At 44.5% G+C, this 12,988-nt stretch overlaps 1 protein-coding gene across 9 annotated transcripts in view; it reads left to right on the top strand.

The window, feature by feature from the left end:
* The window catches only part of prdm16 (PR domain containing 16), a 237,550-nt gene that overhangs the window by 220,710 nt on the left and 3,852 nt on the right, over positions 1-12,988 (top strand). For all 9 annotated transcript variants that reach the window (XM_080445539.1, XM_080445536.1, XM_080445534.1 and 6 more), the window contains 5 exons: positions 1,709-1,881; positions 2,755-2,832; positions 3,836-4,005; positions 5,414-5,585; positions 9,911-10,177. In XM_080445539.1, coding sequence (XP_080301665.1) covers positions 1,709-1,881; positions 2,755-2,832; positions 3,836-4,005; positions 5,414-5,585; positions 9,911-10,177 — 860 coding nt within the window. The remainder of the gene's footprint in view (positions 1-1,708; positions 1,882-2,754; positions 2,833-3,835; positions 4,006-5,413; positions 5,586-9,910; positions 10,178-12,988) is intronic.

The following is a 12,988-nucleotide window of genomic DNA, read 5'->3' as shown; positions in this document are numbered from 1 at the left end:
GAACACACTTTTGTATATGGGTAGTGCATGTGTATGTATGTATGGGCCTTACGTGGGTGGCATGAGGACAGCAAGCATGGGAAATTATTTAGTTGAATATCAAGCAAAATATCTTAAATAAAATAAATACAATTAATTCTAGAATTAGAGCACATCCTCTAAAAGGGATTAATATCACTAGGGGGGCTAGTTTGTGCAAGAAGATGATTCATGTGACAGATTGTTCAATAATGTGTAATAAATAATTGATGTGAATTCTAATTAGTCAACAAAGTGTGCAGAGTCTCACTTACTCATAAGTCTCGTAAGTTGGCTACCACTACTCAGAGAGTGAGAAATACTTGTTTACCATGTGTACTGCTATTGCAGACCACATGGGATGTTATTGTTTGAATTGTAGACTTAATAAGTGCTCTTAATTATGATGGCAATATGGCCTTCCACTTGTCTATTACCAGATATACACAGTACAGTAACTGAACAAAGTCCTCATCAGAGAAACTTCACAGCTATTAAACCGCTCTCACACCACCAGAGCATCTCTGCTGCGTTCCTCCCAGTGATCCAAACACAATGCCACCTCTAAATTCAGTCGCATGACGGAATCACCCTCGCCGCCCCCCCCCCCCCCCCCCCCCGTTCTCAGACTGCGAATAAACACATCGAGACGGACGGTCTGTCCCTGTGTCTCACGCCGTCCCAGCATTCAACTAAACAAGGAAGGATGTAAGCTGTTTTTGGCAAATAAACTCCTACATAGCTGCTCCCCTTTGTTCACAAGGCTTCTGCGGAGGAGGGGAAATAGCTATCAGTCAGTGGTATCTTAAACTATATTGTACGGCTCCCGTCGGGGCCCTTGAATGGCTCATTGAGCCGGCGAGCCGGGCTTTAGACAGTGGCTTCACCAGAGAAGGGGAAAGGTTGGAGAACAAAGTGGTGGCTCAGGGCTGGGGATGGGGGTCCCTGGGGTGGTGGTGGGGGTAGGGGTGGTGGGGGTAGTGGCGGCGGGTGGAGTAGAGTGGTATTCAAGTGTTTGTTAATGTGCGATAGGTCAGGGAGGTGAGTCCCCTGCAGCACAATCAACAAGGCTGACCTCTGATATACAGCTTCCTCTAGGCTTCCGTTCTGTCTCCCTGTCTCACTCTCTCTGTTTGTGTGTGTGTCTCTCTCTCTCTCTCTCTCTCTCTCTCTCTCTCTCTCTCTCTCTCTCTCTCTCTCTCTCTCTCTCTCTCTCTCTCTCTCTCTCTCTCTCTCTCTGTCTCTCTATCTCTCTCTCTCCATCTCTCCCCCTTTCTTTTTTGTGTGCTATTCACACACATACACACACATGTACGCGCTCACACACATGTACGCGCTCGCTCGCACGCACACACGCACGCTCGCTCGCACGCACGCACGCACGCACGCACGCACGCACGCACGCACGCACGCACGCACGCACGCACGCACGCACGCACACACACACTCACTCTCATAAACATACAAGATGCAGATGAAGAATAAAGCACAAGAGCTTGATCCTGTGAAGGTTGCTGGGTCAAATCTGAATGAGCACAAAATGAAGCTCCTGTTGTACAGCCTCTTGTTTCCCATGTGGGTATCTCAAACCTGGCCTTATATCCGTACCCTCTCTTCCCTACTCCCCTGCTTTTTCCTCCACGCTTGTTCCTTATCCCCTTTGCCTCTCTCCTTGCTCCTCCCTGCTCAGATGTCAGCCATGGAGAACATGACAGAGAAGCTGGAGAGCTTTGGCACTCTGAAACTGGACGCACCGCCCAACTCGCTGCAACACTCAGCCCACCCACTGTTCAACTTCCGCACGCCGCCCCCCTCCCTGTCAGACGCCATCCTTCGCAAGGGCAAGGAGCGCTATACCTGCAGGTATGTGACCTGTGAAGCAGGTGCTTTCCCTCATATCAGCCACATGAACCCTAGCTATTCTGGCCATGTCAGCAACAATAGGCGAACATTCGGCGAAAATGGGCAAACATTCGGCAAAAATAGCAGATCTACAAGCTCACAACATGTTTCAAAGTCTTGCGAATCCAGTCATTGGGAATCCCGTCATCGGGCAAATCCTGATGACCGGGATTGGGAACCACGGCATAACTGACTGCTTAGTTATGTGAATGATCATGCTATAGAGTTAGCAAAAATATATATTTAGCAGAAAGCTATAAGGGCTTACAGACGGGATGCGACAGACATGCCTAGTAATTCATTTTCAATGAGAGGCGCACAAGCAATCTGACAGGCGGAGCGACAAGCTTGCCCGCTCCCGTGAAACTGTCACGTTCGTACCCGCTACAAGAGCTGGATGGTGGTCAACATTTTTGTATGCAACGCGCAGGACAATAATTTGACTGAAATGGACACGGCTGAAGCAGGGGTAGATTGCCTTACTTGCAGAGCAATTGTCTGTCTGTGTATTCACACGAGGAGTTCAGTGCGACCCTGTCGTTCCAGGTTTGAAAGTTGTTGTGTCACAATTATAGAGGGTCATGGGACATCCTCATGTTTTATTATCTAAACAAGTATACAGGGGTTGGGATTTAATTGTTATCATGTGATTTAAATTTCGCTCCAAGGCAAAAGTGCTTGAGAACCACACTTTAAATTACAATGCAACTATACATATGATACAAAAAGTCTAAATGAAGTCTAATCTATTTTGTTTTCTATCCCACTCACTCCTCTCCCCTCCCTCTGTTCCAATCTGCACATCCCTCCATTCTCTTCTGTCCTCCTTTACAGGTACTGTGGGAAAATCTTCCCTCGCTCCGCTAACCTCACCAGACACCTGCGGACACATACAGGGGAGCAACCCTACAGGTACACCTCTCCTCTCCTCTCCTCTCCTCTCCTCTCCTCTCCTCTCCTCTCCTCTCCTCTCCTCTCCTCTCCTCTCCTGCACATCATTTCTGCAGCATAATTTTATTTTCAGTCCTCTACTACTAGCTGTAATTGTTGGCCTTGATTGGGTTTAATTGCAAATGACAGGGGCAGTGAGGTAGGGAACAAGGAGATATTTAGTGAGGCAGAGGAATCCATCACATCCATCACAACAATGAAGCAGTGTAGAAGATCTGGGCTCCCAGAAGGCTCAGCTCTATTGTTTGTTTACAGGCAAATTAAATGAATCTTGTCTGAATGAACTGAGGTGGGCTGTGGTGTGTGTGTGTGTGTGTGTGTGTGTGTGTGTGTGTGTGTGTGTGTGTGTGTGTGTGTGTGTGTGTGTGTGTGTGTGTGTGTGTGTGTGTGTGTGTGTGTGTGTGTGTGTGTGTGTGTGTGTGTGTGTGTGTGTGCATGTGCATGCGAGAGTGCGTGTCTAGAGTATGTGTATGAGCCTGTGTATGCAATTTTGTGTTTGCCTGCATGCGTATGCATGCAAGCTCATGTGCGCGTGTCTGTAGGCCTGTGTCTTGTACGTACGTGTGTGTGTGTGTGTGTGTGTGTGTGTGTGTGTGTGTGGTGGCAGTAGCAACGCATGTGGTCATGAAATAGGCCCCTCTAGATGAGCGGAGTAATGTGGCGTTTAGAACCAAGACGGGTAATTACTGTTTATACTGAGTGGAACAGGGGGCTCAGTTAGTGTATCTCTACCACATTTTCCATCGTGCACACACACACACACACACACACACACACACACACACACACACACACACACACACACACACGCACACATATTTCTTTCTTGCTCTCTTGCTCATACCTCCAGTTTAATCCTTCTCGTCTTGCGTTTGCTCCCGTCATATGTGCTTTCTCTTCCTGGGTCCAACATTCCCCTCTCCGCCACTCTAACTCTGGGCCTTTTCTCTCCTCGTGTCGGCAGGTGTAAATACTGTGACCGCTCGTTCAGCATCTCATCTAACCTCCAGCGCCACGTTCGCAACATCCACAACAAGGAGAAGCCCTTCAAGTGTCACCTCTGCAACCGCTGCTTTGGTCAGCAGACCAATCTGGACCGCCATCTCAAGAAGCATGAGCATGAGAACATACCTGGTCAGTTCCAAGCAACACATGCACTTCTGCAGACACAGCATCATTGTTTTTAACCCTTTGAGACCTGAGGCCGATTCTACAAATGTCTCTGTAGACGCATGTCGAAAATAGCTGACCTAAAAGCTCACAACACGCAACACCACCGTACGATGATGAAGTATAGATTAGGCTTAAAATGGTTTCTTGTCGGCGTGAATCTTTCGTCTGAACTAGGCTTAAAAGTAGAGACATTCCTGCTTTGTGACCAGTGCAGCATCTCATTCCTCCTCTCTCACTTGACTCTCCCCACTGTCCTGTCTCACCAACACAGACATGCCTAAATATAATAATATAATAACAAAATCAGAATTTTTATTTTGGCTTCATCCTACAACATTTTTGTTTTGCAATGTGTTCTCTGAAGTCTGAAGTTTTCTGTCATTAATCCACCCTGCAACCAAAACTCCTCCTCAAGGTCCATAATATCACAGTTGCTGAAATAAAGGGGGCAGAAATAGGAGAATTTCTTTGAACGGAAAATATTTTTCTAGACCTAAAAATACAACCTAAATATGAAAAGTCTGAAATAAGGTACTTGACCCCTAACTGCCCCTGTGGAGCTGCTCAGTGGCCAACAATAGTAAACTGTGGTTGGGCTGGAGAGCTCCCACATGTGAGTGTGTGTATCTATATGAGTACGTAGCAGGGCGTCTCCAAAGAATGAACATATGTGCAAACCCTCCCTGAATGGAGGTTAAAAAAGGACTGAGTGAAATCGTACGCTTTCACGCAAGTTTGTAGGAATTTATTTGACCAAGCACTTTCTGTTTTGGCCACTGATACAAGTTCATTATTACTGTTATTATATTTTGTCAGTCAACTAAATGATCAAAAGGTAATAGTCTACAGTACACCAACTTTTGCACTGACAATATACTTTTACAGTAGGCTACCTGTAATTTATATTATATGTACTGTATACTGTATGTATCATATTTCCTATAGAGAGACCGCATGGTAATAGTTTTGCTCTGTTTTCCGTTTGTTTTTATTTATTAGCATAACACATAATACATAAGCCTGGTTGTAAAAATGCACACAGCTAGCCATTAGCCTATAGCCATGGGAATGGTATGGAGGGAAATTGACAGTTAACGCTATACACCAAAAATATTTAAAAAAAATCTGTATACACTAGCCAGATCTTAATCAAAGAACAGCCAATATGGTCCACCATATTGCTATTTGAGAATTGTGTGTAATAACCGTTATGCTTGATGTTACGCATGTCTGATAATCATCATACTAATTGTGTGTGTGTGTGTGTGTGTGTGTGTGTGTGTGTGTGTGTGTGTGTGTGTGTGTGTGTGTGTGTGTGTGTGTGCGCGCGCGCTTGCACGTTTCTTTATCTGCCTGCGTTTCCCCACAGTGAGCCAACAGTCTGGGATGCTGTCCAACCTAGGAACCACCGTCTCCTCGCCAAACTCGGAGCCAGACAATCACGCACTTTTGGACGAGAAGGAGGACTCGTACTTCTCAGAAATCCGTAACTTCATCTCCAACAGTGAAACGAACCAGGCCTCCAGCTCCACGGATAAGAGGTAGGGAATGCAGATCAAGACAAACACTAACACACTAGCATGCTGCCCTTTATGGTGTTCACATACACACCATTAACCTGTGCACCCACTCAAACACATATCGCACAAACACACTCTTAACCACCAATAGCCACAAATAGCTGATCTATAAGCTCACAATGTGTCAGGTTGTAACGCATTGTGAGCTTGTAGGTCAGCTATTTTATAAGAGATTTGGTGTTGACGGAAAAAAGCAGTCCACGTACAGAGCCAACTCAGGTCCAGTTTACTAAGTCTAGACTAGAGGGCTTAAGTGATTAAGCCTAATTCATGCTTCACCACACGATAGTCTTGCTCCGGCCAGCAGCACAGTCGATCCAATGAGTATAAATTATTCAAAGTTTGTGTCATAGGTAGCAAGAGACAAGAGTCATCATGTTTTATGTACATAAGTGTACAAGATCACCAATGGCAACAATTAGTGAACAGTGCACTCTAGTGGTTCAATGTGTAACCTGATATGGTAGGGAGTAGGAGCCTCACATTTTGGATTACAACATTCTAAGTTGTTTTTAGAGATTCTAGAAAGGCTGTGAATGTTACTGAGTCAGTCTAAATGAGCGAAAGGTGTTAACTGAAGAGAGCAACTATCCTGGTAATCCTGGGGAAAAACATGTTCTGCTACAGTCAAAGTGCATTGGTCAAGCAACACTAAATGCAACGAGGAGAAGTTTGCATAAAGCCTGGCCGCTTTGAGTTTATTATTTTTTGAAACAAACCCCATTTATATTAATCAACATTAGAATGAACATACAAAAACTGCAAGTGAAGGTTGAACTTTGGTACAGCTGCGAATATGAAAATGCCAAGTCCATTGTCTGTGATCTGTCTGCTAAGAAGAACAGCCTCATATTTGACAATTCAAAGAAAGTTTGTTAAAGCATTGTGTGTGTGTGCGTGCGTGCGTGCGTGCGTGCGTGCGTGCGTGCGTGCGTGCGTGCGTGCGTGCGTGCGTGCGTGCAAGTTCCGACAAATATCTCTAAAATAGTAGACGTTTATCATGTTCTGTTCATGTACCTAGCTAATCAGAAAACATGAACAATGCATTGCATGTCAGAATTCAATGCTGATATAGTATGTGTCAATTAGTCGTTGCCTGTATGCAACACCTATGGTGCGTATACATTTGCGCGTGCGTGAACTTGCATGAATGGGTCAGGGTGCGCGTATGCACAAATGTGTGCATTAATTTGGGGAGTTGAAAATATCCCTACCCTAGCTACCAGTCATACGGTATCTCTCTTTCCCTCTGTCTCTCCTTCTCTTTTGCTCCATCAGTCTCTCTTTCTCGTGTCTGTCTTTTTCTTTCAGCCATGCTCTATCCCTCAATTTGAATGCCTTCCTGGTAGTCTGTCCCTTCCTCCCCCTTCCTTGTCAGTCCACATAAAAGCCAGCAGGCCCAGTGGCAATTTAGCCCCTCTGCCATCTGGGATCAATATTGAGTCTCATCTACAACAAGCTGGCCTGACATTTTAATATCTGTAATTCAGAGTAAGTGTTCTGTTTTCTGTCCTCCCACCAGACAACCCCATGTTCTTTCTGTCTCTGACTGACTGGAGTCGAATGTTTTGTGCAGACAGCCATCCGTGAATGTCTATCTGCAATTGTGCGTGCGTGTCCAGCCTGGCAAAAAAGGAAAAAATTCCCTCTCGTTTAAAAAATTCCCTCCTTTTTACAGTATCGAAGCCAGTCAAAATAAAAGTCCCTGGAAACCTATGTTTTCTCATGAGAGGCTTTTGTTTAAGCTGTTTCCAGGCGGGCAAAGGGTACTATAGATGCTGACTTAGTGATTTCTCTTTGAGTGTACAAAAGGAAGAGTTTAGGGGGGTGTAGATGTATATTTTGTAATAAGTAAAATATAATAAACTTTTATGTGAATATGTAAAGTGCATCACAATCAGCAAGGACTAGACCTATGGTAGTACTATAACTGGAAAAGGGCTGAAGTTCTACGGTTCTGTGGACCAGCTGTGCTACACACTTTTGAATAAAATGATTAAACATACATACACTTGTTTTGTTAGACGTTGTGATCACATTTATTAACCATTTAAACCCTATATACTTAGTTGACCGGTGTCCCCCAGGGCTTTACATTAAGTCCACTCCTTTTTCCCTCCAAAAAATCTCTTCGGCAAAAATAGACGATCTACAAGCTTGCAACGCAACTCAGCCAAGTGTCCTTACTCTGTATGCATTGTGAGCTTGTAGGTCGTCTATTTTCTGCAAATCTTCACCCCCAGAATAGAGACGGCAGGGTTCAAGTGGTCAAACGTGATCATGCCTGGATACTTGTGGACCGTAATAACTTTATTACACTTATAGGGTTGTCGTTCGGTTTTCACAGTTGGGTGACTTAGTTTCAGCTACAGCGGGCATGCTAAATTAAATGTAATGTTTTGGTATTTTGGAAACCCCTACACTCTGCAATTATGGATTACAGGAACCTAGACGCTCACAAACATCGTTATTCGCAAAATTGTGCAGTCTTAGTTGGAACTGTTTCCACGTCTGTGGGTCTGGGCTGAATTGACTGACTGCTGGGCCACCGAGGGGGGACTCAGTCTCAGGTTGAGGCATTTATCTAGGACAGTCTCAAACTGTGGGTCCCCATATGATTTTAGGGGGGGGGGGTCTAAATTGACCCTTACACGTCTGTAACTCTGACAGTCTACAAATGGAACCAAATGGACCCTAACGGGTCCATTTGGTTCCATTTGTAGACTGTCAGAGTTAAGGGGGGTCCTTGAAATGTAAAAGTTTGAGAACCATGCAGTGATCTAGGAGATCAATTGATGATGGAGCGCTTCCTCCAGTCAGCCGCCCCGTACCCCCCCTGCTGCCCAGACAGCTAACACAAACACCCCGCTGACGTGTTTAGGCTAAATGACAAAACCCAGGGCCCCCCTCATGTCAGAGTTACACTCGTCTCTGCGTTCGCACACAGGCAAAATGTTCTTTCCTCTGCCAACTGGCCTGGCAATTTGATTTTGGGGCTGGGGGTGGGGACATTTCATCTAGCTGGAAAGAGCAGAAGAAAAAGAAGAGGGGAAGAGAGAGGGTGATTTTGCATGCCTCTCCTCGAACCCCCCTAAATCTACCCCCTACCCATTTCTACCCACCCACTGTGTGTGTGACCCAATCCTGTCCCTGTACGCCCCTTCCCAAATGTAATCCTGTCTGGTTTGATAAATGTCCACTGTGTGATTTTGAAAAAAAAAATGGAAGGGGTAAATTTTGCCGTCCCAGAGGAAATGATATCATGAGCCATGACATCGTGGTCTGAGGGTCTGGATGGGGGTGCAGGGGGAGGGGGGCTGGCTGGAAAATGTACAGACGTCAGGTCATAATCGTTGTGTGCTGATAGCCTGTTTGCAGATCAGCCATCTTCTTCCCTCGCTCACACGCATCCATTACAGAGTCTCAGTGAACCCTCTCTCTCCCCTTCTCACTCTTTCTCTTGCCCCCTCTCTCCCCGTCTCTCTCCCTGTCTCTCTCCCTCTCTCTCTCTCTCTCTCTCTGTCTCTCCTTCTCTCTAAGCTAATTAATCTTTTCTGTCTCGTTTGAAAAGCTCTCCACACTGACTGTCGGCACTCATTTGTTTGGGTGGACAGTGAGGTTGGACCATGCATGTTGTCAGCACAGATTATTTGTGCTGGCTTGCGATGATGAGCCATGCCTTTTGATGATCAGCAGGCATTGGTGATAGTTAGGTAAACAAAACAGAAAAAGATTGTTTTGTCTTGCTTTACCAGGGTAGCTAGATTCTTGCCATTTTCAATACTTTAGTGTCACTAATAAAGGGCAACAAATGAGGCGCACTTACTATAGTTTCCAGCATTGCACTTTCTTGAACCATAGGTCGGCAATGTGGCATGTCTTTGATACCAAAACTCATGTACCGTGAGTATTTATTCACCGTCATTTTGTACCAAACCAGCCTTGCCAAAACATTGCTCTGGCTGGTGAAGCTGACTATTATAGTCTCCCCTGACTGCCAGTCATCACTATTGTTTCTATGGGACTTTAACATCACGACGACACTGCAAATGAAGGCAACCTCAATGTCCTTCGAGAATAAATAAAGGTTTGAAATGAAATGAAATTAACATGTAAATCTGCTCTACTGGTGCAGGAAATACCTGCAAAAAGCAACACAAAAATAGGCATCTATAGGCACTATAGAAGCAAATTCTAGAGAGAGAGTGAGAGAGAGAAAGGAGAGAGTGATTTACTGTATAAACCCCTCCAAACTTAACTTACTTTGACATTTGTTCCCCACCCAGGTCAGACCAAGCGGATGAGGAGCATCCACCCAGTCACAGTCTGTCCAACTCCAAGCTGGGGAGGCTCCAAGGACTGGAGGAGGAGGAGGAGGAGGTGGAGGGTGACGACGAAGAGGAGGAGGAAGGTAGCCTGACGGAGAAGTCTCAAGATGAGGCGCCTGAGTCGCCATCTCCAGTTACTATGACGACGGAAGTGTATGAAGAGGATGAGGAGGATGAGGAAGCAGAGGGGGCTCCGTTAGCGATGACCTACGAACACACTCGCAGGTACACACTGGAGCTAGTCAGCAACGTTGTTGCTCAGATGCAGTAACATGTACACTCACAATGTGATGAATAAGGATCACTCTTGTCACCCCCCAGCATCATTACAGAACACATGTATGCTACAAGCATGCCCTTTAAAGGCCAATTCATACTTCATCTCATAACCCCTTTGCTTTACAAAATATGACATATTTTTGTTTGAAAATACCGTAATTTTTGTTAAACGACTTGTCGAAATGGGTCGTATGGCAAAGTAGATATTTGCCTTTTACAGCAACCCCTCATTTTCTCGTCCTCGTTCAAACTAATCCCACTATTAAACACCAACAGCTGGCTTTTGGCATTGAGAAAGACAGATTAATAATTAAATGAATGTTAATACGCCAAACAAGAAACACACATCAAGAAAGATTTGTTTTATAACCATTCCATATACATATTCCATTCCATCTATTTATAGATTCTTTCAGAATACAAACATTAACACAGCTGGCCTGAACATCTAATGACTATCAGAGGAACAGCTGTTACTGAGCAAGATAGCTAGCATGCTAGCCTATTTAAACAGTCTGTAAGATTTTTGATCCATTAGTACCAACTCGGGTATAACCCTTCCTATTGGGGTAAACATGTTGACCAGATGTTGACAAGGGTTTACACGCGCCTCAAAGCAACAGACTGTTGAAGCCGTCCATTTTCCATAAATCTTCCATTTGTTGTGTCCAACAGAGTGTGTATTCTTCTGTCTGTCATCTGTCATACTTTGCCATCACCTAATGGTTTCAGTGGCAATGATGTCAGTTTCTAATGACCATCAGGTTTACCTTTGGTCATGAACTTTTGTTACCAGTTGACAGTGCACGTTATCAGAGTATTGTGAGTGAATTGTCCTTTCTCAAGGGACAATGAGCATCTTGGTTTTGTGAGTGTCCTCCTGTGCCATGTGACCCATGCATGCCGAGCACAAATCAGTATATAATCGGTATATAGGAGCACCAACTGACTTTGTTAGTTCACTCATGGCTGCGTCTGTTTCTCATGAATCATAAAGACAGGACACAAGTTGAGGTCATTTGAGAGCAATCCCCTTCCCCCTACCTGCCCGCTCAATGCTTCTTCTGGACATTTTCACCACATAGTGGTTTCTTATGCCTAGAGCCCGACCCATGTCACATTTTTTGTTTTATTTTATTTTTTAAAGTGCACAATCTTGACATTTCAAAAACTTAGATTTGATTCAAGTTTCTATTTGACAACCTTGCAAGAAAATAAATATGCAGATAAATACATTTCAATAAATGAAATGAACATTTAACTTTAACTATACAACAAACAAGCATAACAAGCACATATAAAATACACACAACATTAACTTTATTTTATTTAACCACATAAGCCACGTAAGAAATTGCTAAAATAGTCGGCCTACAAGCTCACAACACGTCGTGCAGCGACGTGTTGCGAGCTTGTCGATCGCCTATTTTCAGTGAAGATATTTTAATGTAGAGTGAAAACAGAAAAGACACTAGTATAGAGCCCCGAGGGACTCCAGTCAACCATATGGGGTTTAAGTGGCATAATTGCCGATACCGATATCGTAAAAAAAATAAGAGTAAAATAAATTGGCCGATATATGGGTCGGGCTCTACTGTACTTATGCTTTCTAGCTTGCTGTCTACTCTCTGCTCCTCAACTGTTTTCCTCAAACTAAACTTTCCTCCTTCCTTTCTTGCCCACATCTCTTTCCTGGTATCAACACGTCGATCACTGTTAACTCTTTGCATCCTTTCTTTTCCTACATCCTTTCTTTTCCTCCCCTCCTCCGTGCCTCTGTTTATCCACCTGTGTCCATCTCAACACCCATTCATCCGTCCGCCTATCCATCCATCCGTCTTATCCATACATACATATATCCCCCATCGACCCCAAATTCGGTGTGCAGGTGTTTAGAGGAGGAGGGCTCTCTCTCAGACCTGGAAGGTCTGCCCAGCTTTCCCAAGAGCCTGGACGGTCTCCGTAAGGCCGCCGGTGACGAGCCGCCCTTTGACGTTAAAGACATGTTTAACACATCGCTAGAATCGGAGACATTGAAAGAGACATTGTACAGGCAGGCTAAAACCCAGGTACGTTGACTGCCCTGTGGATGTTAAAGGAGTAGTTCACCCCAAACTATTACTTATTTTCTATCAATTACACACCTCATGAAGCCTTGAATTCATGGAGATGTTTTAGTTTTTGTCGCATTCCTAATTTGATGACCAGCTACTGAGTCTCCTACTGACCGATGACCCAGTCATCAAATTATTGGCTTAGGAATGCGACAAAAACAAAACAATCTCCACAAATTCAAGGCTTCATGGGGTGTGTAATTGATAGAAAATAAGTAATGTTTTGGGTGAACTACTCCTTTAATAAAACGGGAGAGGGGGAGAGGAAAGACGGGGGTTTCCTCTAGATGAAAAGTAGGAGGTGAGGTGAAATGGTTTGAGTAGGATAGTAGGATTTGTAGGATAGCTTCGGAATTTGGTATGAAAACGAAAACAAGGTTGGCATTTCAATTCTGTGGCCAAATAGAATCTCTTTTTCTCCTGTCCATTCCTTAACCTACAATCTAACGTATTAACTCCACCTTCTATTCTATTCTATTAAACTTGTGATCAACTTTCTCAAACCTGTTCATGCTGTTATCTCCACTGTGCTTGACAGAGGATTGGCATGACACTCAAAGTGAGTGACAGTGGTGTCACAGGGTCAGCTACATGTGGAAGCTAATTCAGAGACTGATCTGGATTAAAGCATCAGCTCAGTGCC

The sequence above is a fragment of the Gymnoscopelus braueri genome (genome assembly GCF_963280865.1).
Source record: "Gymnoscopelus braueri genome assembly, chromosome: 12".
NCBI classification, from domain to species: Eukaryota; Metazoa; Chordata; class Actinopteri; order Myctophiformes; family Myctophidae; genus Gymnoscopelus; species Gymnoscopelus braueri.
This window is presented reverse-complemented; position numbering and strand designations above follow the sequence as displayed.